Raw genomic sequence first — 26,272 nt, 5'->3', positions numbered from 1 at the left:
GATATAGGTATAGTAATAAGATTTTATTATCAAGGATAATAATCTTATCATTCAGGTACCCTTGATAGTGCTTCAATGACTTATGTAAGTTGTGTACTTCAAGAGATCAGGTATGGATCAGCTAATGATTGGCTAGTGCTAGCACAATTATTCAGCTGGGACAATACATAAGTCATTTAATGAAAGTTGTTTATATAGTCAAAATACACAACTTTGATTTTGTGATGATCTGTGACATTCACTGATGACTGTACTGTCAAACAGCAAAAAATTCCTTTTTGGAAGTACGTCACACTATGTGACAAATGTAGCAGGCTGACTGAGGACCTGACTTTAACCCAAGTCTGGATAGGATTATATAATGCAATCATATACCACTGTCACATCTGGTTGTTTACGTCCTACGGTACATAACTTATTCATAATCATCAACTGACAAAGTTTCATTTTGAAGGATTTTGTCACATACATTATACTTATACTATGTGACATTGTGACCAGGACAACTGGATCTGACATTCTCATATAGTATACTTTCAAGTTGTTGCTTAAGTAGAGAAAGTATGACTATTATCACTATTTATGTCATATTTGCCAATTTAGGAAACTAACTTAGATAGCAGTGGATTATTACAGCATTAGCAGCGTAGAAGGGACTTAGCGCTAAGGGACTTGAGAACTTAGAGATGTTGCAGAATTATTGGAGTATTTATTGCAGCATAGGGCATTTGGGATCATCCCTTCATGTTAGAATGTGCAGCCCAGCGGGCCGTTCATTCTAATATGAAAGGATAAATGGAATTGGTAGGTGTACGAGGGATAGTATGTAATGAGTAGGAGTAGAATGGAACTTGTGGAATAGGGATGGAGGGTGGGGAAACTTTGAGACACGAGATGAGAAACTGCGAGCACAGTGTGAGACGGTGTGTGTCCACGACGCTCGCGGGCAGTATATATACTGAGAGGAATAGGTCCGAGCAATGTGCTTTGGATTCAAGCGCGGCCACGCGCTTGGGCGTCGTCGTCACGCGTGATTGCTAACGCTGGTCAATCCATCCCCCTCCTAATTGTCCAGTCAGCTAAATTAATCAGCCCTGCATAATTGATGAAAAAATTAATTGGGCTGAGATCTGTGTGATGTGTGTGTATAGAAATAGTACTGTGGGCAATTTTAGTGTGACATGGCCTATGGAAATTGGAATTCAAAGGATTCCCTTATTTGGAAATTTGACACTGAAGGTACCAGAAAGAATATCAAATTACCATTTTCAAAGATGAAATTCAAGAAATCATGTGACCTGCAAAAAACTGTATAATACATAGGTATAACATGTGAGTGTTGAAATGAGTGAAATACTACAGTATCATAATATAATCCCGGGTCTATACAATAAAACATTAGAATAAGTCCTAGCTGGCCTCGAGTTCTTGTGGCTAATATCATGTCTCTGTAAGGGCAAACTAGGAGGCCCAAGATTAAGGTTCCAGCAGAGGAGAATCCAAAGATAAGAAACTCCAAGTGTGTACTAGTACCTGCCACACAGCTGACTATATACTGCAATATTGATCGACCACAAGTGATTGTTGCTGTAAGCAGTATGCTTATGCCATATTATATGCCAGTGTTGAAGATCGACGGGTCATGGGTGTGACTCGCCGCGAACCTTCCAGAGCCTTCCACTTGTGTGCTTACTGATCATTAGAAAACTGTAGAATATCCTAGTACAATTAGCCTGTAGTATATAAACTGAAATGATTCTCAGCATTGGGCATCGTTTGCCCTAACGCATTGAACCCTCACCGGTTTGCGATTGCAAACTCTCGCCGACTTTGATCCCATCGCTCCCGCGATAACCTCGGAAATTCAACAGCCAGGTCCCAGAGGGATTGTCCAGAAGACTGCCAGGTGGCAGTGGTGATGTACCTGATGGAGTCAGTAAAGTACTGTAGTAATTTATTCAATTTGGTGCCCAAAAAATTAAAATGGTGTGACATTGGCACCGAGATTAAATGTTCAGCACTGCCTGGTGATGTGCGTGACAGTGGAAAATTTTCAGTGTACTTATTTAGTGGCTGCCAAAATTTCTTTGATGCTCTGATAGTCATTTGACATTTGACATCTGGGCTGTAGTTTTGGTGTCGGAGTTGATGCATGACTGCTGAATTGAATGAATTGCTACAGTATGGGCAGAGGTAGAGGTGGACCAGAGATGGAGACATTTTTGAGAGTCAGAAAGGGAGGTTCCCCTGACAGTCTCTAAACTGTAGGCAATGAATCAAAGATGCCTAGAGTACACTAAGTATCTAATATATTTTTGTGTACAAATTTCCTGATTCATCTTGAGAGAAAGAGCCTCATCTGAATCCAGTGTATTATATTCAAGCTTGACTTTTTCGCTTGTTTATTTACACCCAAGTATATAATATCTGATTACAAATCTTCAAGCTAGCCAGAGGCTATATACAAGTTGTCGATGCAAAACTGGAGAGATGCCTGATTATCTATCTAGCAGTTCTCAAGGATTTTCTCTCTCTTGCTCTCTGTTTTTGTAAATATTATTCAAAGAAAAAAATGTTATTATTCTTGCTATGTGTTACAGTAAATTAGGTGTAAACTTGACATTTGTTGAGACCTTTTTGGTATATGGTTGCATGTCTTTCTTAGTACTTATTCATGGACAATCAAGAGGTTTTACCCACTGTACAACAAGGAAATCCCTAAATTTCCTAGGAAAAGCCTTGAAAGTTATATTTCTGGAATTTAGACCCCAGTTCAGAAGGCTCTTGTTTGGAGCTGCTAATAATCTCTGCTCCGTCAAAAAATGTCCTATTTGTATGTTAGCATCTTCTGTGAGAGTCAAAAACAGCACAAAAACTGGAGATTTGTTTGCTGACTTTCCTTTGTACAAGCTTGAACATGGAGGGACATGTCAAACTGTTTGTTTTCGTAGAAATTGACGCCGGACGGAAAAGCAATCAGTTTAGCTTGAGTTTGGCTCACCAAAAACTTTTCTTCCATTGAAAACTCAGGTTTTCATTCTGCGACTTGATAAATTTGAGAAATTGAAGTATTGGGCAATTTACAAAGTGTTACAGTACCATATGGATAGTTTGTCGCTAACTATGTACATACTCGTTCAAGTTTCCGCTTCGTCTTCAGATTCCGGCTCGTCGGAATCAACCTCAATGGCGAGTGCCATTCCCGCTTGCGTGGTGCGCAGAAACTCCCTGTTCTTGTTGCGTTCTCTGCGCTCAAGAACCGGATTCCACTCATACTCTCCGCGCTGAACCACGCCCATCGCGTCCATCGCCTTGAACAGCTGCTCCATCACCCCTTTATGGATGGTCGAGTAAAGAAGACCGCCGTCATCGCGGAACACCAGACGCCGGAGTGGATTGGCCCGCGTCATATCAAAGCTTGCGCGGCGAAGCTTGACATAGGCGTAGAGCACGGAAAGAGCGTCGACCAGCCATATTCCACCATCATCCTGCTGGTCGCGCTCATAGGAGCGGATGATATCGACCTGTACAGTGTATAGCGGTGGTGCATTGTCGCTCAGCTTACAGAGCGCGGCACACAGGCCCTCCATAGTGCGCGTGCTGTGTGAGGTTTCGCTAGCCCAGACGCGGACGAAGCGGAGACCGGGGAGCAGCTGGAGAATAGCGCGCCACGACGCTTCGCTAAGGCACTGAGCACCAGCATCGATTTGCGTGATCGCACCTGCAAGCGCTGCGTGCAAAAACTTGGTGACAATTTGGCGCAGACAACGCTCGTTTTTGGGATGGGTGTTCAGCGAGAGGAAGGGTGTGTGGATGGCCGTTCTTGATTCGGGGGCGCGATAGAGCTCCACATTACATACCAACCCAGCAGCAGCGTCATCCTCGTCTCTGAAATAGGCGAAGAGGGAGAGCTTTTGGAGGTTGGGGCCATTGGCAGCACGGAGATGGTGTCGTAGCGGGATAATTATGTCACGAATGTCGAAGCCGTTTTCGATTACAAGGGGGACGAGGTCGATGACGGTGGTGGAAGGGAATTTGAGGTCGTTAATCAGCATCGTGATGGGTAGGATGTCCGCAAGGAGGTAGATATACTTCATGCGCGGTAGGTTGACTGTCTCCGCGTCCGAAATGGGAAGAAGCGGCTCTTGTGGCGTGAAGGAAAGTTTGGATAGGTGTGGAGAAGCCGCCGCTAGACGTAGCACATCACCGACGCTTGGCGGAACGTCGGATGCCGTATTCGCACAGTCTTCCAGTTTGAGCTCCTCGAGACCGCCGATATGATTCCACGCCAAAGCGACGTACGAAAGCGACAGAATGCGCAGATTGGGAAGATGGCCATCGAGCAGGATATCGGGGATCGCCATCCTTCTTCCCTGCGGGAGCTCCTCTTGCTTGTAGTGTCCGCCAATGGTGAGAGAGTGCAAGGAAGTGAGAGAGAGGTGAGGCAGAAGATTGATGATATCCAGGACATTGCTCGCAACACCGTCGAATTCCAGGGATGCTATCCGTGCCGAGTAGCTACCCAAAAGATGCTGCATGCGTAGGACATCCTCGTAGACACTCCCTCTAACGGTCAGAGGTGCAACACCGGACCGTCGGATTTATTCCACCATCCACGAAATAGTGCGACCATGATTGGTGTCGATGTATGCCCATAGCTTCTGCTCAGCCCGCACCACCTCGCACCAGCGGCGGCACACCATCATGACCCTGGTCCATCTGAGGTCGTATAGCGAGTCCGTCTGTCGCGCGTATTCGTCGATAATGCGACAAAGGAGTTCGTTGGGCAGTGCGGAAAGTGGGACGAGCGTGTTTCGCTTGCTCTGTAGCGCTGTTACCTCGGCATACAGCTGCTTTAAGCGGATGTCGATTTCAGCGATGGTGTCGGGAAGGTCGCTGGGGTAGAAGTTGAGTAGGCGAGCCGGTGTAAGTATATTGGAGACATACAAGGCTGGGTCGGCAGCCATGAGCGTCGCGCCCATCCAGCTGCCACAAGGCCTCGATGACGGTTAACTGAGACCTTGGTCACAGCTGTCACGCGTCGATCCCTGATTCCGTCACCGCATAGCTCCGCGGTTCGATCCCCGGACCCAGAGAAATATTTCTATTTATTCTTTCTGATCGTCATTGGGCTTTATACACGAGAGAAATGTTGACTTAAGAGCTACTATGTATAAAACCATGTCTCCTCATCCAGAACGAAAGCTTCAAGCCGGTGCACTGAATTTTCTTTGGATCTTCTTTGACCAGCACCGCCCCGTCACACGTTACTGATCTTGCAGATCCTTTGTCTTACACCCCCATCTCGTCTCTAGACCGGCTCCGGAGGGTCGTCAACCTACCTCACAGTTCTCTAATCCGGTACAATACACTATGGAGTTCAATTTTAACGAATATTTGAACGATTTGGTACGCACACATCCTGTCATTCATGGCGATACTGACTGCGACTAGGCGGGGCCAGTGCTTCCGCCCAAGCGGGAGCGGACGGAAAAGAAGGAGCCCAGTGAATTTGCAATGTAAATGTGATACTTTTCTGACAAGTTCCAGTCTTCAAAATCATGCCGTTTGCCTTTTCCATGGGCTCGATGCAGCGCAACGTGTTCTTTGAGCACTACCGCAACGACAGCCTGGAGCGGTCCTTTCTGACGCTGGGAACATCATACCAGGACGAACAGGCATGTCCTCTCGCTGTTTGTCATCTTTCTGACCCTCTTCAAAGGAGTTTTTCTTTCGCCTCCAGTTTGCCGACTACCGCGACTATGAGGAAGATGATGACCCCTGGCCAAGTAAGTCGTGTAAGTATCCCCGAATCTACAAAGATTGACCCCGGACAGCTCTCCATGGCACCTGTGCCATCGACGATGTCGAGTTCGTGCATCTCGAAAAGTCCATAGACGGCCGCTTCCTCGAGGGGCGGCTAATTTTCACCCTTCGTCGGCCGCCGCAACTCGACGTGGATACGCGACGCCACCCTTCGCGGCCAGAAGGAATAAGGAGGGCCACTGAACTCGATTGGTCCCCCGACGGTGCACAGGAACTCTACAGTGGAGCACCAAGTACAATGCCTCGCGGATGGCATGTCCGGGCGCCCATGAAAGTGTGTCGCATGCTAAACTTCCGCTTTTCCTTGCTCATGGCGTTCAGTTCGGTCTTTGGCTGACGTATAGCTTCTCGTTTGGCTGTCGTCGCGAAGACTACGACCGCGTCGTAAACGCCCTGTCTCGCCTCCGCACTCTCCGCCGGCCGGGGATGGAGGAGATAGCAGTTATCAGTGCCGACATCCATCCTGTTTCGCGAAAAATCAAGATCGAAAGTGCGAAACCTGGACGAGCCAACATGATGGTAGGGGAGCAACGCGACTTTCCTGACCTTGAAGACATGATGAATCGTGCGAACCGCAAGTGCTCCTTTGAGGTGCAGTATCTCATCCTCGGTCTCGTCTCTCACGGTCTTATTCTACCTATTGAAGGTATATATCATATTCCACTCATTTCCATGACGCTGACTGTTGATTTCAGTCGGTGACCTACTTCACTACTTGCTTGTCCTGCAGCATCCTGCTGCCGCGCTTCGAAGCCTATTCCGTCTTCCGCGAAGAGCCCTCGCTGGGACGGACGCCATCAAGCAGCAAGTCCGCAACGTCTCCCGCGCCTCTCCGCTTCGGATCCCAAAAGACAGGGTAGCCATGCGCCGCGCGGTCATAACACCCACCCGAGTATTACTCTTTCCAGAGGTCATCGAGATGGGAAACCGGGTCGTCCGGGCGTGGCCGAAGCAGATGGAGGAAGGCCGCTTTATCCGTGTCGGGTTCGCAGACGAAGACGGTCGGTTACGCGTAAATAAGAAGATATTGGATGGGGATGTGGGTGTCTTTTTCTCTTGGTTGGCACCTCATTGACACCGTGCGGTAGTACAACGACCCGGAAGGGGGTATCCTCGCTCGCATCCGGAATGTCCTTCGAAATGGGGTCTACATCGCTGGTCGACATTTCGTGTAAGACTCTGCAATCGTACAGCGTTCTTTACTGAATGTGAGTAGCTTCCTGGCCGCTGGTGAATCACAGCTCAAGGACCACTCCTGCTGGATGGTATGTGAGGACGGCGACTTTACGGCGAACCGCATTCGTGCCCTTATGGGCGACTTTTCGAAGGAGAAAGTTGGTAAGTGCCGATTGTCTCTTCATAACTTACACTTCTGTTAACCAGAATACAGTGGCCAAATACGCCGCACGTATGGGCCTCTGCCTTAGTGCCACTTGTCCAGTCGATGAGCTCGAGGAGGATGACATCGACCTGATTGAGGATGTGCAGCACGGAAAGTAGTAAGTGATTTCTCTGTCCTTGGGTACCGTTCTCACCCATCCAGTGTGTTTACTGACGGCGTCGGAAACTGCAGTCAATCCCTTGCCAATCGCGCTGCCGATGTCCTCGGGAGCGACAGAAGGAACCCCTCTGCCGTCCAGATACGCATGGGCGGGTGAGAACTCCCCCCCTTTTTTTGCGTTCAATACTCGAATTCAAGTCGTCATTGTAGTGTCAAGGGCGTTCTTTCCGTGCACCCCCATCTTGAAGACAACCAGATCTGCATTCGGCCGTCGATGCAGAAATTCGATTCGCCCCTCCGTGGTCTGGGCGTGATGAAGGTTTCCGGGTTTGCCCCGGCCCACCTCAACCGACAGGCAATATGCATAATGGAGGCGCTTGGTGTCGACATCACCAAGCTGATGGGGTCGTATCAGCAGCAAATCCAGCGCGCAGAGAACATAGAGCGGGACTTCGCCGTCCTTGACACAGGCCGGCATCCCGCCCGACATCTCTACAAGAACGCGTTCGTCCCGGTCCTCAAAATGGTCAAGGCTGGGCTGGGAAGCGAGGTCTTGCTGCAAAATGTGCTGGCGTGCTTAAAATGCCAGATGTTGCGGGAGCTCAAGTACAAAGCAGTGAGTACTCATCTTAGAAGAGGACGTTCGCATCTAACGTGGTGATAGCGCGTTTTGGTCAATGGCGGAGCATATCTCATTGGTGTGGCCGATGAATACGAGTGGGCTTCGCTAGCGCTCTTAATGGTTGTCAATCTCATTCTGTCGCAGCGTTCTCGAGGAAGGCCAGATATACTGCGCCGTTACCCCCCAAGGGCAACAACACGCGACGGGTTATAACTGGGCAATGCACCATATTCCGCTCGCCTTGTGTCCACCCCGGCGACGCGCGCCTGGTTACTGCCGTCAACCACGCGCACTTCGAAAAGTACCCTCTGACGAACGTGGTTGTCTTCAGCGCGAAGGCCGCGAAGCGCGATCTGCCATCTATGTACGTGGACTCGAAATATCAATGCATATCACTGATATTTCGCAGGCTGGGTGGTATGTACTCGTGTCTATGGTGATTTTTTCTCATCGTTTCCTCTCAATCAAGGCGGAGACCTGGATGGTATGATCTCCTAGTCGTTGTTTCGTTGCTCATTGTTTCAGGTGACTTTTTCACCGTCATTTACGATCCCAACCTCCAGTTTGCCTCTGCTTTACACCTCATCATCATTCTCAAAACTATCTAGAATAACGCGCGAATACGAGCCGATGGACTATTCTCCTGTGGAGCAACCGGTCAAGAAGGACAACATCAGCATTCAGGATGTACAGGACTTTGTTGTTGGTGAGTAGCTTGACCCAATCTTATCCGCTCGGCTGGCTCAGGCTCGCGCACAGAGTACATAACCGGCGACGTCCTTGGCATGGTTTCAAACTTTCACGCTGCAGTCGCGGACTATCTCGGTCCAATGAGTCCGCAATGTCTCGAGCTTGCGAAACGGGCGTCGGACGCCGTGGACTTCGCGAAGTCGGGCGTGCCGGTGTTGATTGAAGAGAGCATGCGACCTATCCGCTTCCCCGACTTCATGGACAAGGGCGCCCACGAGAGCTACAAGAGCACAAAGGTGCTCGGGATGATGTACCGAATGATTGAGCCCGCGCCGACATACGAGCCGTCTGTTAGCGGACATTTCGATACGCGGCTGGTAAGGAAGAGGGTTTTGGGACACTATCTGCAGCGGGCGGGACAGATGAAGCATAACGTGCGTGGTTGTGCCCCGTTGGCTCTCGCTGATGAAAAACAGTATGATGTCGATATGGAGGGTCTCATGAGACAGCACAACTTGTGCGAGGCGGAAATCATCGCGGGCGTGTCGGTGATGAGCGAGCAGCGGAAGCGCAGGGCCGCGGACGATGCGATGAGGGTATAGCTTGGGTAACCCGTTTCTCCTCGCTGACGAATTGGCAGGGCCCGGTCCGGGAAGGCATGGAGGCCATCCGCGCTACATATCGGCGTCAAGCGCGGGCCTTCGTCAAAGAAAACCCTAGTGGAGGCGGTATGGAGGGCTGGGCAATCGCTGCATACCAGGTTACCCATGTTGCCGACATGCGGCATCGCTATGTCGACGCGCTGAATCAGAGCCGGCTTGGGTCGGCCGCGGTGTCCATGTCTGGCCACAGTGCTTATGATGACTGGGAGGACGACGACCAGGCTTTCAGCGACGTAAGCAGAAAGGAGATGATATCGTTCCCGTGGTTGTGGGCTCAAGGCAAGTCCCGTTGTCCTGGGACAAGACTATATCGCTGACGAGCCGATAAGAAATATGTTTCTCGCTGGAGGACCACGATGTGATTAAGGAGGAGGAAGAACCTGAGTCAGAAGATGAGGAGCGAGATGAAGAACGCCATTGGATTGAGCAATGGCGCAAAGGGGCAGACGACAGTGATTCGGAGGACGTGAAGAAGCCTTTTGCTGACCTTCCTCCCACTCCCGTTGCGGTACCCGCTCGACACCGCATGACGGTTCCGCCTGTTATGAAACGGGAGGAGCCAGAACTGGCGCTCTTGGAGCAGGACAAGGCGGACGAGGTCGAGGTTGCTGACGCTATCAGCATCCACGATAGCGATGACGAGTCGGACACGATGTCTGGCTCAGAGTCAGTGGGGCCTGTGAAGGAGGAGGACACCGACGGTATCGAGTATCTAAGAACCACTCATCGTATATTTGACGTCGACGAGTAGATTTTTCGCCCTTCTTTTGATGTAGATCTATATTTCCATATTTGGACAGCAATCTGCGGAATTACGTTGTCACCTGACAATTTTGCTCCTTTTCTCCCGACCACCATGCAGGGTGCCGAGGTGCGTGTGGCTGGGCGTACCGGCGGGCAGCAGCTTACACGCAGACAGGCACTCGAAGCGATTGTGGGCCACCGCGTCCGGCTGGACGGCGTCTTATCGGCCAACGTGGCCATCCAGCATGTGGGGCTTGCGCTGTGGCTTGAAAGCAAGTCGGGCTGACGGACCGTTTTAGGCACTCGACTCGTACAGCAGCCATCCCATAACGGCGACGGACGCGGCATTGAAGCAGATGGACGAGCAGGCATCGGCGCAGCAGGTGTGTCTCCAATGGGCTTTTCTTATGGCCACTCTGACAGTGTCGAGCAGGAGTACAACGAGCTGCAAGACTCTGCATCCAATTCCCTCACCACCGACGACATCCGCCTGCACATTCGGGAGCGTAGAGCCGCCATTGGGGCGCTGGAGGCGGAGAATGCCGTTGCTGAAGAAGCACAAGACCAGGAGCTCTTGGTGTGTCCCTCAGACCATGCATGCTATCGATTGTCTGACCCAAGGCGAAGAAACGGCTTGCAGAAGTCTATGATGTGCGTGCGCGGCCCTCACCACAAGCACTCCTCTCATATTCCCCCCATAGAGTTTGGCTGACGACAAATCGATTCGAAACCCGCCTAAAACGACCCAGGAGCTTGTCAGGTGGCTCAGCGACCAAACCGATATCGCGCAAACGAGACAGAAGGAGATGCTCGAGGTGCGTGGTGGCTGTTGTGCTGTGGGCAAGAAGCCTCATTACTCGTCATAGGCGATCGAGAGGGCGGACAAGGTTGCTGCGAATCCCGGGGTACGAGACGTGTTGACTATGCGTCTAACGCTGCAGGAGGTGTGTTTCCCATATCCAAACGATGGGTTTATTGACGATGTCAGGATATCATCCAATTACGGCTGAAGGCCGCGACAATAATGCGGAGAACTGCTGTCGGAATGCAAGCCATCGAGCTGGTTAAGGTGGAGACGGCTCATGCCATCGCGCGGGCGAGGGGAATGTGGTTAAAGAGGGACATTCAGGCCGAGTTTAAGGCTGCTCAAAAGGTATCGTTATTCTTTTCCCTGTCCATCTCGTCTTATGCCGAAGCAGGAGCTGGCCTTTGCGAAACGGAACGCGAAGTCCAATGGCGTGAAACGGAAATCCATTTCGGAGGCCCCTCCAAGTTCTCCCAAACGGCCAAGGCGGGAAGCAGCACCGTCATTTGGGTCCCCAGGTCCAAGCACAGCTCCGTCAATGACACCGCCAACGACGACAGCGATATCAACGACGCCAAAGCCTTCAACGGCCGCGAAGCCTCCAGCGACAACAAAGACATCCGCGACTACCAAACCGACAACAACAACGATCGCAAAGCCATCGACGACGACGAAATCGGCGACAATGGCCAGCACATCGGCGTCGTCCTCCCTACCTCCAAGGCTGGCGAAGTTGGCATTGAGTGGCAAGCCACGCACAGCAGTCCCTGCACCCTTGCCTGTTGGCGAGCTACCGACTCCCCCAGTGCCGTTTACGGACTGGGGCGACTTTTACCAAAGCGACGAGAGCCTTTTGGATATGGCACAAGCGCAATCGCGGGCACAAGCGAGCATGGATCCAAGGACGGATTTGAAGCGTTTCGTATGTCTTGCCGTTCTTCCTTTTTGCTGGCGTTTATATGATCTGCAGCGGGCCTCGTATGGCCCCATCGTCGTTATGAAGGTCTGTCGTCGTTTGCACAATGCCGTCTGGGTGCTTATTTCCGCTGCAGCGGCCGTGCGGGATATGCGTCAAGTATGATCTGCCGTGTCTCTACGTGGACACCGCACAGAACCCGTTCCACCCGCCCGGCAAGCCGCCGCGCTGCATTGTGTGCCAGGAGTGGAAGTTCCACTGCAACCCCCGCGCGGGAAGCAGCGCAGACCAGGCGGCCCATGTCCATGCGGGTGAGGCGCTTCTTGCGCGAGCGTCATGTGCTGACTTTGACGGCAGAGCATATCGTGGGGTACCATAATGCTGCGATCGCGGCGGGCGAGCGGCCGGGGATGTGGATGGGCAAGGGCGTCGCGGAGCTCAAGCTTGTCGGGTCGAAGAGGCTGCGGGTCAAGTCCTATAACAAGGACGAGTGAGTTATTATACCAGCGTATATTTGGCGCGGTTACTTATGGGTGGACACTATTGCCGACGTGTTATTGTCCTTGGTATCTTGTACTTCTCTGACGTCTCTGTATTAGTACTTGCGTCGGCGTTTTATGTGGCCACGTTATGGTGATTGGATATGCACCACCATCACTGCACCTTTTCATTGACTCCCCCCCTCAAGTTGAACTAAGTGGAAATGGTAAGAAAACATTTTTAAAATGGTGAAAAGTGGTAATATGATTATATAATATTAATACCATAAAATGCTGAAAAATTTTATGGTAAGCATGAATGATTACTTTAAGGCATTGGTAAATGTTATTCTTTATTTGTATAAATATACACTGGCAAACATTTGCATAATATATTATAAACATACATTAACATCCAATACTATATATACATTTGCCTTCAGAGACAGATATCAGACACTAAATATGATTATTAATCATATAATTGCATTTACTTTAGGCCTACTCTTGCATTAATTGTCTGTGACTTTTGCCCACCTAGTAGAGATGCAGGGAGTACAAATGTCATTTGTGTAAACCATGCAACTTCTTCAGATGCTTCCGATGCAATATCAATCCTGGAGAATCCCTCAAATTCATGTACTCTGCCAGTGCTGCATGAATTATATTTTATATTAGAACAGATATATCTGCTAAAATATCACATACTGGTTTTTTCTATTATGGTCCCTACTGCAGGAATCATTATAAGCTTTGAGACCCTGCAGGATTTTGGATCCTGTAGGATTTGAGCTACTCCAGAAGGTTGCTACACCATCAGAGAAAATATGGCATGACTACCAATCCCATCAGCAGCTTCAGGAATTTGGTAGACTAGATTCCAAATTAAGGTTTTTCTTTAGACTATTAGCAGCACATACATACTTGGAAGTCCCTTCAAGGTCAGAGCCTTAATCATATCATCTAGCAATATTGCTGGGGCAGCCATGGCAGCTACTGTTTTAGCAGATATGTGGCAATGAATCTCTTCATTTTGAAGGTATATTGCTTGTCCTGGAAAAATTTCCAATGTCAAGCAGTGGGTAGAAGGGTTGATCCAGAATGTGAACATAGATGAGCTCTGTTTGATGTTTAGTAAGTTGTACAATAAAGTCATCCATAAGCCTACAATTGATGGGAGCTGTAATCTATAGACCAGGTAGGGTGCAATCTTCTGAGGCAAGTCTGAATTTATATAGGCAGGTGAAAATTTTCAATAAGTTCTAACCAGGAATTCGCGCATCTAGCTCAGATATATAAGTGGCAAAAGTATCCCATGCATGGAAACTCACAAGATAGAAGCGGTAATAGAGTACACCAATAATAGACTTTTCTGCAAAAATTTGTTGAGGAGGTACAAGGTCTATAGTTAATATAACTAACAAGTTTCACTTGATTAGTGCCACTCACTATCATGAAATATTGCCGCATAAAGTCCTTGGTGACTTGCTGTCCCAAATAATTGCAGCACAGCAGGGTTACTCCAGGGGCAATAAGATCAAGGTGAGATAATCTGGAATTTATAATACCGAAAGTTGGAATATTTTTGAGCCGCTGCAGACCATTCCTAGGGAATGTATATATTCAATATTGATTAAGGCTCTGAAATGATGCTCACTTGCTTGGCACCATGACCTTCATACAGTGCGACACTCATATGTGAAGGTGAGCCATATATCTTGGCTGCATACATCGACCGAGAGGTTGATGGTTCCCGTCGGGCAATGACATGTTTCGAGTCAGATATTGAGCACAAGTGCAGTCGTTGCAGGTTCAAGTCGCCCCACCGAAGCCTGCGAAAATCGGGCACAAAATCCACTGCCATGATGTCTGAGCTAGCATGAGCAAGATTGGTTTTTCACAATGCCCGCAGAGAGCAGCTTACCATCGATGTCAGATTCCGAAAGTCCGTGTCCATGTTGCTTTGGGAAGTGGAAGTTGTAGGATGTAGCGGTGAAGGAGCCGCCGTGGACACTGAAGTTGCTTGAGTCCGAGAAGAATTGATTCTGGACAAGCTGGCGCGGCTGCCTGTCGGTTTGAGGAAGCAGGTTCCTCCCGACGACACGTGTCGGTATCGCTGTGATGGATACATCGTCATTATGCATTTCGAATGGCTTGCGATGCTCTCCCTGAACTCCCAATTAGCGATGGGTGAACGGCCCTTCGTTGGCGATTATAACGGGCACCAAGGCAAATGATCGTCGGAGTCAAGAAGGAAGGAAGATTGATCATCCATCACGGATCATTACATGACACGTATCAATGATTTGTCACGTCACCGACTTTCGCGTTGACCACAACGTTGACCCCAACAGTCCAACGGGTGTCTAGCCTATCAAAGCTGACGCGTCGCGCTAGCGCTCTGGCCTAAAGATCGCCTCTCCGCTTGCTCTCACCCCTCCATGTCGACGCTAACATCCTCTGCCATCTCTTTCTCGTCTCTTCATGAACTTTGCCGACACAATCTGCCTCCTCCCTCGCACCTCCCGGATGGTCTTGCCGCGATTTCGGCTGAAATGAAGAGCTACGACGCCGAGATAATGCAGCGGCAAGCCCGACTGACGGTACTTAGGGCTGAGATGGCGGACTTGGAGGCGCAGATAAGGGAGCTCAATGCCCTTCGTGGGCAGTGGGAACCAATCCAAGCTGCAGCGCAGAGCTTGTACTCCCCTGTTCGAAGACTCCCCACCGAAATCCTTGTCGTCATATTCCGCCACTTCTGGCTTGCGTTTTTAGCTGCAGACGAGACCGCCAAAGTGTCCTCTGTCGACCCGAGGTTCAGCGCATGCTTACCAGAGCTTCTAGTGGTAGCCTTTGCCCCGTTGCTCACCCTCTCGCAAGTCTGCTTCCGGTGGAACACTGTCGTCATGAACACTCCCGATTTGTGGACGGAATTCCGAATCAATTGCTCAGCGTGGGGTGGCAGGCCTAGAAAGAGTTTAAAACACAAGGAGCCGGGAACTCAGCGGTCTGTGAACAAGATGCAACTGCTCCTTGAACTGGCACTCCGCCGCTCGCAACAATCCGCGTGGCATGTCGAAATATATCATGAGGGCTTTCACGCATGGCGAATGGGACTGGAACAGGCTGGTGCACTCGCACTTTCCACGCTCGGTGCGACATCCAACCGCTGGAGGACCGCCGTTTTCTCTTGTTCTGCTGCAGACGTGCTAGCGTGCGGGCTCAGTCCGGGACAGATGGGCTGCCTGGAGAGGCTCGAAATACATCTCGAGCAGGGGCACGAGGAGTGGGGAACCACGGCCTTCTCATATTTCCGGGATGCCCCGAAGCTGCGCGCGGTGACATACACTGCCATGGCTCGCGCGGAGACTTCCCTAGAGGCGCTACCGTTGGAGCAGCTAGAGGAGGTCATATACAACAGGGTTTTTCCCGACGAGATCCGTCCTGTCCTACAATGCCTCCCAAAGCTATCAAGCTCGGTGCATATAAACCTTGATATATCCAATTCGTCAACATTATACAACCATCGCCTGGCCTTCGCCAACTTGAATCTAGATGGAGCTCATTCCTTATCCCGGCTCAAATCGCTTAGCCTCAGCATCAACAACGACACACACTGGGATTCAGATAGTCGAGACTTCAGCCAGACCCTCCTCGATGTATTCTTCTCGTCTATAACCGTACCCAGGCTCGCCACCTTGCGCTTAGAATGCCCGCAATATCCCGCCTCTACTTTCCCATGGCCTAGTACAGCCTTTCTCGACCTCGGTACACGATCGGATTTTCATATACATCTCCATACCCTCGACATCCGACAGATATCCATCGATGGGGTCGAGCTGTTGTCCCCGCTCACCGTGCTTCATAACCTCCAAACACTTGTCTTCTCCGACTTCGTGGGTAGTAATGGAGACAACGCTGTTAGGAATGCCACGAACTTGAACGGCACGATCCTTTCCAGCGAGCTCCTCCACCGGCTGACACAATTCGTCCGCTCCGAAAACCCTCTCGTACAGCCGATGCACCAGCTCGTTCCGCACCTGCACACATTTCGCTACACGACTCAGCTGTCGTTCGACCACCAGAGGTTTCTCGAATTTGTCGCATCTCGGAGCCGGCGGTCGGAGGGGCAAGCGTTTGCGGTACGGCTTTCTTGGCTTCCGTTGGAGGATGGCTCTGAGCCAGGTCTCAAGCCTGAGATCAACGCTGAATTGCGACGGCTCCACGGACAAGGCGAGATAAATTTCTGTCTGGTGAAGGACGAGTGATAGGCGGTAAAAAGTGCGCGTACATATTCTATGCCAGACATAACTTGCAAACGGTAGGGCCACTTGTGGAGCTTAGCAGAGTAATCACAAGTACCAGAAACTAGATATAAGCCAGTACTGTATGTAAGTCATCGAAAATCATAGACACCAAAGCTGGAAAGTAGATTGCGAGTAGGTCAAGAAAGCGGTGGGTAGGGAGTATATAGGAAGTGGTAAAAAAAGAAGATATGCGAAGATGCAAAGGGTTCATAGGGTTAGCGGCACGATTATCGGAAAGAAACAGACATCGTCCATTCGCAGGTCAATAGCCGTCTTCCGCGCGGTTATTGTCTGCGACCCAGCCTGTGTAGTACCACAGCTTCAAAACGCTGAGCACTCTTCGGTGCCCTGGGTGCCCCAGCCAGATAATGGCTAATTTCGTGTCCCCGTGGGTCGAAAGAGCACGAAGACCATTTGAACAGCGTATATAGCCGATTGAGAGCCCGTGACTGCACCAGGATGTCTCCCTCAAGGACTGAATACAGTTGGGGAAGCTCCAGCAGCAAGCTGGAAGAACTCGTGTCCCATTTGCTGAAGATGCGCCAGGTAGTGAAAACGGACCGGAGGAGCGCCGAAATGTCCAAAGTTCGGGGCGACACAAATGTTTCGTGATGGGGGTATGGCCATTGATGGGGAGATATGGTGGAAAGAGCGATATATGATGTATCTGGGGAGATGCAAAAATCGCCCGGGCAGCGTGACAGTGACGGGTGTGACGCGGCGGAAAAAGTGAGGAAAAGAGACACCGTCGTGCGAATGCGGAGGGAGTGAAGAGTGAAAACCAAAGGGGACGAGGCCAGGTGACTTTTGGAGGGCGATGAATTCAGCTTTTGCGACCTTCAAAAACGTCGTGAAGGGTAGAGTGTGTCCACATTTATTTGCGACAACGGGTTGGTGAACGGGCAATAGAGGCAACAATTCTCTAGAAGGGTGAATCATGATAGTTGGCGACGGAATGAGTAGGTTATGGGGAGCTTGTCCGAAAGTGCTCGTTTATTGGTGACCATGGCGGTGTCAGGGATGGAGGAGATGTTGGTCGCAGTCGTGAGCAGCGAGTCTATCCAAAAAGGTGTCAGCACTGCTCCAGCGGGAAAGACGGGACACCGACCCAAAAGGACAATGCTAGCAAGTCAGGGCATTGGAATGGGTCGAGTGGGCTGGTTGATTCGACACCGCAGTTCGGGAAGATTGGGTACCATCCTCTGCAATCGTCGTGCATGTCGGCTGAGTTTTCAGAGCCGGCTTTTAGAATCGGTGGTGAGGGGAGCAAATGGTGGTCGGGAGATATTGAAAAATGGGACTCCTCAGTGAGCGGACAGAGTCTGGAACGACCACACACCATCACAGCCCGGGCGAAGTTTCTCGTTTTGCCGTGGTATTATTTTGTCGTTGCATATAGAGAGCGCGCACCCTGAAAAAACTTCATTAGCCAGGAGATTAGCGAGAAAAGGCTGCCAAAACGCACAATTGTCCCGGCATTCAGCTGGGAGTCAAGTCGAGGGCAGCGTTGCGAGCAATGGATTGCAGGCTTCGGTGGTATGCAAGTGATATGCTTGCATTGGGCGGCTTCGCCTCCCCTGCCGAATGTCGACCATCGTGAATCGTGACAATCAAGCTGCATTATCTCGAGTCTAGTGTTTTCCTCTGCCATGGGTCGGCTCTGTTGACGGACTTGGACGGACAAGCTCTGCGCACGGGGCACGATGGATCATTCGTGCAGGTGGTGGTCGTGGTTAAGAAGAGAAAGCTGTGACGTGTTACTACTTTCACTTCACAATCAGCATTTCCATCCATGCAGGAATATCGTGATGCCGATGGCTCTGGTACTGTACGCGGGCCCAGTCCGCATCGTGGTATCAGCACAGAAAACCTCCTTCGTCTGAGGGAAGAGGCAGAAACCATCAACAAAACGATTACTACGCTCAAGGCAGAACTATTACAGCTTGAAATCCGACAAAAGCTCGTACGGGACACATTATCCACCATTACTTTCCCGATCCACGCTCTTCCCGCCGAGCTTTTTTGCCATATCTTTCGCGCAGCAGTGTTGTTAACAACGCCTGAAAGAGTCGACTCCCTGCTGCTCAGCATCACTGCCGTGTGTCAGCAATGGCGCAGCACTGCGCTTGCGGACCCTATGCTATGGACTACAACATGCTACCTTATGCAAGGGCGCCATCGCCCCGACCGTCTTTTCCGTCATTTTTTGGAGCGGACCCGAGGGCTCCCGATCACAGTGCACATAGACGAACACGACGGACGCTCAGGCTGGCTTCATCAGGAGCTGTTTGATTCCTGCCCTCAGTGGATCGAGGCCAATCTTTCTGTCCCTGGGAGCTTAGACCTTAGACTCGGTCTCGACTACATCCAAACTGTGCTCGACCTACCATATCTAACGAAGCTCAGCCTCGGTATTGATACCTACCCACCATCATCTCAAAACTACCTAACGTTTTCCAATGCGCCGCGTCTCCGAGACTTGGAGATCAGCTACCCAGCGATGATTTCCAGACTGGGATTTCCGGTGTCCCAGCTACAGAAGCTCACTCTCCTCCGTTATTCGTCATCCCTAGATCTCCTCCCGCTGCTCTCTCAGCTTGTAGCCCTGGAAGAGCTTGCCTTTGGCCCTGATTCTGACTTCACTGACCACGAAGTTACTCAATCGACAATTACATTGCCCTTACTGACGACACTCCATCTCCTGGGAGAGGACAGCTGCGCAGTCATGAACTATTTAGCTCTACCAGCACTTGCGACTCTACATCTCTCGGGGTTCGATGCCAACGATGCGGAGATTTTCATCTCGCAATGCCTCTCGCGCTCTGCAGCACATGTTGCCTCGCTGTCTCTCGCAAACACCACTTATATGGCGTTTAGTATACTGTTAGGACATTCACTTATTGCTGGCGCTGTCAAGGACCTCACTATCGACTCCCTGGAGATGACACACCTCGAGAAGAAGGCCCTTGTGGCTCTCCTTGGGCACGCCGACTCGCTCCCACATCTCGAATCCATCGCTCTCCTTACGCCTGCTCTGCCTCAGGCTGTCACGCAGTCCCGGGTGATGCTCCGCCCGTTCTTAGATGGTCTAAGTCAGCGGCTGGCCAACGCCACTTCTCGCGGGCGCAGACAGGATATGAAGCTCAAGCGTTTTATTGTCCCGACTCTTACGTCGGGTGGGTCGGGCCGTGACGGGATGTTTGAAGAAGAATTGCACGAGTTGCATAATCTGCAGGGGAGCCTAGATGGAGCATCCAATGGCCAAGGGAGGCAGTGGAAGTAGTGTAGATTGAAAATGGTTACAGTCTTGGTCACGGTTGCAGACTCTTATAAATCAACACCTTTCAAACGGTTTGTATATGGATTACCCAAGGAAATCTTCTTTTGCATCAACTTCTTGGGTGAGGATGGTTGGACCTGTGGAGGAAGGAACAAGTAACTACTATCTGGGGTCGAATAGGCAGAGCAAGTACAGTACATGTAAGTATGTTCAGGCTGTGGACCATGCGAGTATAATATATCCCCCCCCCCGGAGATGTAACTTGTAACGTATTGGTACTGTAAGTTATCAAAATCATAAGTCGGAAAGGAGACTACAAGTAGCTATAGGTCAAGAAAGCAGTATGTATAGTAAGTAGGTAGCTATATGCAAAGGTAAAAGAAGGAAGAGAAGATCCAAGGGTTCGTCAAGGTCGGTGCCATAGGTGCCTCGCAGACGATGGCTGATTTGACTCCATCCACGGGCCCAAAGAGGACCAAGACTGTTTGGCCACCGCATATGACCGAGCGAAGACCTGGAAATACGTCCGAAGATCGCTCTCGAGAACGAAATGGAGTCGATAAAGCTGGAGCAGCAAGCCTCGAAGATCTTGGGTCCACTTTGCTTAAGATGCGCCCGCTAGAGAAAACGCACTCGAACATGACCGAAACGCCCAAGGTCAAGGAAGAGACAAATGTTTCATGACGGGAGTATGGCCATTAACCAGGAGATACGGTGGAAATAGCGATATATGATGTATATGTGAATCTGCAAAAATCGCTTGAGGCAGCGTGACAGTGACGGGTGTGACGCGGCGGAAAAAGTGAGGGAAAGAAACACCGTCTGGCGAATTCGGAGGGAGTGAAGAGTGAAAACCGAAGGGGAGGAGGCCAGGGGACTTGTGGAGGGCGATGAATTCAGCTTTTGCGGCCTTCAAAACTGAGAGTCGTGAAGGGGACAACAAGTACCGTCAAATCGGGCGGCAAAGCAAAATGTCGAATCAGAATCGTCCATTTGCCGCCAAGTTTTCGAGTCAAAGACATGCTGGACGATTCGGCGCGCGGGGAGATAAAGGGAGCTCCTCTATCAAGAGAAATGCGGGACATAGCGATTTAGGTGTGTGAAGAGACGAGAAAATCGTTTAGGGCTGCATGGACATGGCGAATGTGTGACGTTTGGGCAAGAAAAGGGAGTATTCGAGGAGGTCTGGTGGTAATAGCGATAGGATTGAATAGGGACCCCCCTATGTGGTACCAAACAGATAACTTGACGCCGCTTTTGAGGCCATGTCTGAATGAGAGGATGGGTAGGGAGTGTCGAGACAGAAATTGAATGTCGTAGGCACCGATTTCATGTGCTGGGACAAGGTGTTAGCACCTAGGTAGATCAAAAACGCAGGACACACACACTAGCAAAGCCAAAATACGCTCTCTTTGACAACACTCAACGGTGCAGTCGACTCCAAACTTCTTGAAGAAAGAAATCGTCAACTAAAGGGATGAAAAGAGAGGGCCACAACAACGCACCGTCAGCCCAACACCTTCACAAACGACGCGTTATATGCCAATGCCAGCTCCAACGGATACTAAGGATCTGCTACAGCACGAGTTGGCTGCAGGCCCAAAAAAATACTGACTGTGAAGACTGCAACAGCAAAGGGAAAGAAAAAGACGCACAGAAAGACACCCCATTCATCTCCACACAACTATGACAGCGTCATCGGGAAGAAAAACGACTGCGAAGACTGCCCATCAGCAAAGCGGGGGAATGAAGGCGGCAGTCGAACACACCATTCATCTCTGCACACGGAAAGAGGGGACACAAGAGTGGCTGGGGCGCGGCGACAGTTCTCCCATTTCGCCTCGCACCTGCCAAAGAGTCAGAAAATTTGTTTGGTGTGCTCGAATGGGACAGTCAACCTCACTAAGCGAATACAGCATGTTTTGCGCGAGTTCTTCTGTGGGTTTGCGTTGTGGAAAGAGTAGATAGAAGCGTGGATGAGCTCGCGATGAGCATTAATAGCTCGCGGTGGTGGTTGGGTGGTGGTCAAGAACAGAAGGTCTTTTGTTGTGACACATTTCAAAGCTGACCACGATTCTGTCCCAATCGTGTATTGCATCCCATCTGCGCCCCAAAACTATCGCTCATGCGGGAATATGAGGCCACCGTTGCTCAGAGTAGCGGCGAGCTCCAGCACGACGTCACTGCGCAGACGCTCAGCCCTTCCGATGTGATTTTGCTTCGCAAAGAGGCAGAAGTCATCGACCAAACGATTTGCACACTCGAAAAGCAGCTGTTACAGCTTCGATCTCGTCAAAACTTCATTCAGGTCAAGCTCTCGAGCCTTGTTTACCCGGTCAACACACTCCCTGCCGAAGTTCTTTGCCACATCTTCCGCGAAACGGTGTTTTCATCTATCGCAATAGAAGTGAATACTACGCTCCTCAATATCACCGCGGTCTGTCAGTGGTGGCGGAACGTTGCCATTTCCGACCCTCACCTCTGGACAAAGACCTGCTATATCTTGCGAGCTCCGATTCTTGACTATCACGACCCACTGTTTTATCACTTCTTAGAACGCACCCAAGGGCTTCCGATCTTGGTCTACATCGACGAACGCGGCAGCGGAGAATGCTCATTGCCTCCAGCCTTATTCAATTCTTGTCGCCAATGGAGAGAGGCCGACCTGTCTGACGCGGACAGGGATATCACCGACTTCCAAAGTTTCAGGCTCCGTTCCCCTGAGACAGTATTTGAGCTCCCAAATCTGACCAAGCTTATTCTGGACATCAATATCTCGACGCAGTATCATGTCTATCAGACATTCTCGAATGCACCGCGTCTCCGCGAGCTGGCTATCAGCTACCCGAGCTTCGTTCTTAACCTCGGATTCCCAGTGCACCAGCTGCAGAAACTCACCATCCTTCACTCTGCATCATGCCGGCAGGTTCTACTCCTACTCCCCCATCTACGAGTTCTCAAAGAACTTGTCATCGAAAGTTACCTCTCAAACGATACGAATGCCGATCAGCACATCGTCGAAATGCGCCATTTGACGACCTTGCATCTTCTAGGTGAGGATGGCTGTACACTCCTACGCCATTTGTTCCTGCCGCATCTGATCACCCTCGGGCTTGCCGACTTCGGTCATCACGACGCAGGTGTCTTGATTTCAGGCTGCCTCCTTCGCTCCTCGGCCAACGTGACATCTCTATCGCTCACAAATTTATATTATACGGATTTCGAAATGCTCTTTCCGTCCCCCGTCCTTCATACCTCTCTCTACGAAACCTCACTGTCAACTCTCTGAAGACAACCCATCTCGAGACAAAGGCCCTCACCGCTCTTCTCGCCCGCGCCAACTTCCTCCCCAACCTCGAATCCCTCACCCTGCTCATGCCCTCCCCGCTTCTTCTCCGCCCATTCTTGGATGGCCTCCGTCGCCGCGTCGCCAACTCAGTTTCTCGTGGTCTCCGACAAGAACTGAGGCTGAGGCAATTCCTTGTCCAGCTTTCGGAAGGCATGTCAGCAGAGGACACATGCTTACTTCGCGAGCTCCAACGGAGCCTGGATTTTCTCTGATACGCTGTATCGACAACTCAGTAGACCAGGGAGTCGAATATTAATATTTGTTTTCGAGAATGAATGAAAAATTTGAACTAGATATAGTAAGGAGATCTGTCATACTGTACTATTTCAATCAATTAGTCATGTCACGGTCACATTGACTTTTTTGGCCGAAAATTTTCTGCCTGTCACAGGTCACAGCAAATTTCGTTAGTCTCAAACCTTCCCAAAAAGGTAATTTCTAAAAATTTTCCGCGCCTACGGCGCGCAGAACTTCCATATAAGGCAGGAGGTCACACCAAATTCAGCCCTTGGCTGAATTGCACATTTCTGCCACACATGTCACAGGTCACAGGCCTGCAGAATTGAATGAAATAGTACAGTATATCAAGCATTCGAAAGTTCCGAGAGGAAACAAGTCATGAGTAGGTAGACAGCATGGATAGTCAAGTGCCAAAGACAAACGGGACACACAAGCCAATGCGGCACAATTGAGTCCAATACATTCAGTGCAGCGATGTCGATGATAGTATTCGGTTCGGCAATTGTGATTCCGTCGCATCCTAGCCACCTCAATGACCCCCCGAGCCTTCTGAGCCGTAACGGGTTTATGATGACCGACGCCAATCCAGCAACACGAGGAGTTACTCCTGAAGTTCTGACCGCAAAGAGCATTGAGCCATCTATATGGCTCGGCAAATGCCCGTTGAATACAGCGTTGAATGATCCGCTAACACCAGATACGTCCGGGTGGCGTCTGGCACCACGCTTTGGTGAATGCGGGTACACTTTGCCGGGGAAACACCACGTCAATAAAGGTGCGCAAAAAGCACCGTTTCGCCCGAAGGAGGAAACAAATATTTGACGGATAGAGGACGGAGCCCCAGCAGAGGATAAACTCGACAGAGCGATATATGCGGAGTATAAGAAGATGCAAAATCGCATGCTGATAGCGTGACGTGACTGGTGTGACTTGAGCGAAAAAAACTTCAAAAAAGTGTGTTTCGAGACACATCGATGGAGTAACAAGAAGTCGGTGGAGGGTGTTGAAGACAAAGCTTATACGGATGCCAAGATGAGAGGTTCGAATGACGCTGCGCGAAACGGGATGGGGAATATAAGAGTGCGGCCATTTCTTTCGTAGTCGGAAGCAGCCTAATGTGCTTGAAGTTTGTTAGCATTGACACAAGAACTACAGGAACATAGGATACGGACCAAGAACACAAGTACAGGGACGGTAAGTCGTAGGATTTTGAGTGCGTGTCAGAATAGCAGTGTAGAAAACCAGCGGTGTCTTCCAGGGCGAAACCCCCGACCCGGGCATGCTGGTTGACCACGAGAAGGTGATTCCTTGGGAGGAAGCACAGCTGACAGTGGCTTGTGTGTGTAGATAGTCGTCAAACATCGTGGCGTAGTAGCGACGGGTCTGACCACCCACGAATTCGAAGGGATTGGGGCCAACTAGGTAGGAGCGTATGACTCGTATTGACAGGACAAACAAATGATGCTCTGTGCAGCATAGTAAATGGCAGCGCTCTGAGACTACAAGCATGAGGCGAGGATAGCACACGTACCAGAGTCCTGTGAATATCGTGGATAGAGTGTTTCCTCCGCCTCTGCCCCTCAGGCTTCAGAGTGTATTCCCCCACCAGCCACTATTCAGCGCTGCCGCCGCTGCATCATCTTCAAGGAGCCTGTTCAGTAGTTGGCATGGTCCTTCGCCAAGCTTTTTGACTTGACGCCGTATCTACGCCTCGCCCTCGAGCCACAGCTGGACCATGTCAGTTCGATAGCTTTGAAATATGAGCCTCCAAGTCAGAGGTGGAGTTTACGATGCGGGCCGTGGTGGTAGTCAAGAAGAAAGAGCAATCTGGTGTGACACCTTATTGCTCTTGGCTTCATTTGCTTCTACTTTCACCGCGATTCGAGCAGCTACGGCTGCAGCAGATGTCTGTCTGTGTCGATACTGGAAGTCAGGTCGCCATAAAGGTTGACCAACCGCACCACAATGTTGCGCAACTGCGAAACGAGGCACACACAATCGAAATCGCTATTGACGCTCTCAAGGCGCAGTTGGCAGAGCTCGAAACCCGTCGCAAGATGATACAGGATGCACTTTCGGCTGTCGTCTATCCTATCAACACGCTTCCCGCCGAAATTCTTTGTCGCATGTTCGCTGCAGCGCTCGAGCGGTCGACAAAGAGCGAAGTTAGCGTTGATCGCGTCCGCATCTTGCTCATGCTCACCGGTGTTTGTCGGTACTGGCGCGATGTTGCTATGGCCGAGCCCAACCTCTGGACAACTATGGCTTATATGCTTGATGCTTATGGCGGCGACCAGCTATTCAGCCATTTCTTGCAGCGCACCCAAGGCCTTCCGATCACGATTACCCTGGACCAGCGTCATAGCAACAGGTCTCAATCGATGTCGCCCGTGTTTAGCTCGTGCAGCCAGTGGAAGGAGGCTGAGATCTCTCTTGACGGCAACTTTTTCGACCCCCAAGATGCCCCATATCATCTTCCGTATCTAGAAAATCTCAGCTTCATTGTCCGGCATCCAGTTAGCGCGGTGCGAAAGCCGATATTCTCCCAGGCATTGCGGCTCCAAAACCTCCGCATCAGTCCTTTTTGCTTGGTTCCGCAGCTCGGATTCCCCATGCACCAGCTACGGAAACTAGCTATCATTGGGCTGGCACGATTCGACGATCTGCTTTCCGTGCTCCCACAGCTAGTGGTATTGGAGGAGCTGACCGTCCCTCGTTTATCGCATCTACAGGAAGCTATTGCTACGTTCGATTCCGATCTTCAAGAAGTTCCTTTGATCACCTTACCCGTCTTGAAAGTGTTGTCTTTGATAGACGCGACCAGTAGCCTGATCTTCCCTTATATATTACT

At 50.4% G+C, this 26,272-nt stretch overlaps 4 protein-coding genes across 4 annotated transcripts; 3 read left to right on the top strand and 1 right to left on the bottom strand.

Moving 5' to 3' along the window:
• Positions 1 to 3,137: 3,137 nt before the first annotated feature.
• MIND_01330000 (F-box domain-containing protein) lies at positions 3,138 to 4,967 on the bottom strand (the record flags this gene model as incomplete). Its single annotated transcript, XM_037369750.1, has 3 exons — positions 3,138 to 4,566; positions 4,618 to 4,896; positions 4,948 to 4,967. 3 exons carry the CDS (start codon positions 4,965 to 4,967, stop codon positions 3,138 to 3,140), a joined length of 1,728 nt encoding a protein of 575 aa, XP_037213746.1.
• A 315-nt stretch (positions 4,968 to 5,282) lies between these two features.
• MIND_01329900 (RNA-dependent RNA polymerase) lies at positions 5,283 to 7,326 on the top strand (the record flags this gene model as incomplete). The annotated part of the gene is made up of 10 exons (XM_037369749.1): positions 5,283 to 5,409; positions 5,455 to 5,506; positions 5,551 to 5,693; positions 5,744 to 5,789; positions 5,838 to 6,100; positions 6,148 to 6,472; positions 6,522 to 6,865; positions 6,915 to 6,997; positions 7,043 to 7,164; positions 7,217 to 7,326. Exons 1-10 carry the CDS (start codon positions 5,374 to 5,376, stop codon positions 7,324 to 7,326), a joined length of 1,524 nt encoding a protein of 507 aa, XP_037213745.1. The 5' UTR covers positions 5,283 to 5,373.
• Positions 7,327 to 7,601: 275 nt separating this feature from the next.
• On the top strand, positions 7,602 to 10,052 carry MIND_01329800 (RNA-dependent RNA polymerase; the record flags this gene model as incomplete). Its single annotated transcript, XM_037369748.1, has 8 exons — positions 7,602 to 7,943; positions 7,992 to 8,044; positions 8,094 to 8,433; positions 8,475 to 8,655; positions 8,709 to 9,073; positions 9,116 to 9,235; positions 9,280 to 9,589; positions 9,631 to 10,052. 8 exons carry the CDS (start codon positions 7,602 to 7,604, stop codon positions 10,050 to 10,052), a joined length of 2,133 nt encoding a protein of 710 aa, XP_037213744.1.
• Positions 10,053 to 10,148: 96 nt separating this feature from the next.
• Positions 10,149 to 12,260, top strand: MIND_01329700 (uncharacterized protein; the record flags this gene model as incomplete). The annotated part of the gene is made up of 12 exons (XM_037369747.1): positions 10,149 to 10,172; positions 10,221 to 10,292; positions 10,345 to 10,428; positions 10,479 to 10,622; positions 10,673 to 10,696; positions 10,747 to 10,860; positions 10,912 to 10,989; positions 11,034 to 11,198; positions 11,245 to 11,772; positions 11,821 to 11,853; positions 11,903 to 12,077; positions 12,124 to 12,260. Exons 1-12 carry the CDS (start codon positions 10,158 to 10,160, stop codon positions 12,258 to 12,260), a joined length of 1,569 nt encoding a protein of 522 aa, XP_037213743.1. The 5' UTR covers positions 10,149 to 10,157.
• Positions 12,261 to 26,272: the final 14,012 nt, after the last annotated feature.

Source organism: Mycena indigotica, assembly GCF_014461135.1.
Source record: "Mycena indigotica strain 171206Taipei chromosome Unknown Mind.scaff0015, whole genome shotgun sequence".
Lineage (NCBI taxonomy): Eukaryota > Fungi > Basidiomycota > Agaricomycetes > Agaricales > Mycenaceae > Mycena > Mycena indigotica.
The sequence above is the reverse complement of the archived record's forward strand: the minus strand, read 5'-3'. Positions and strand labels throughout refer to the sequence as shown.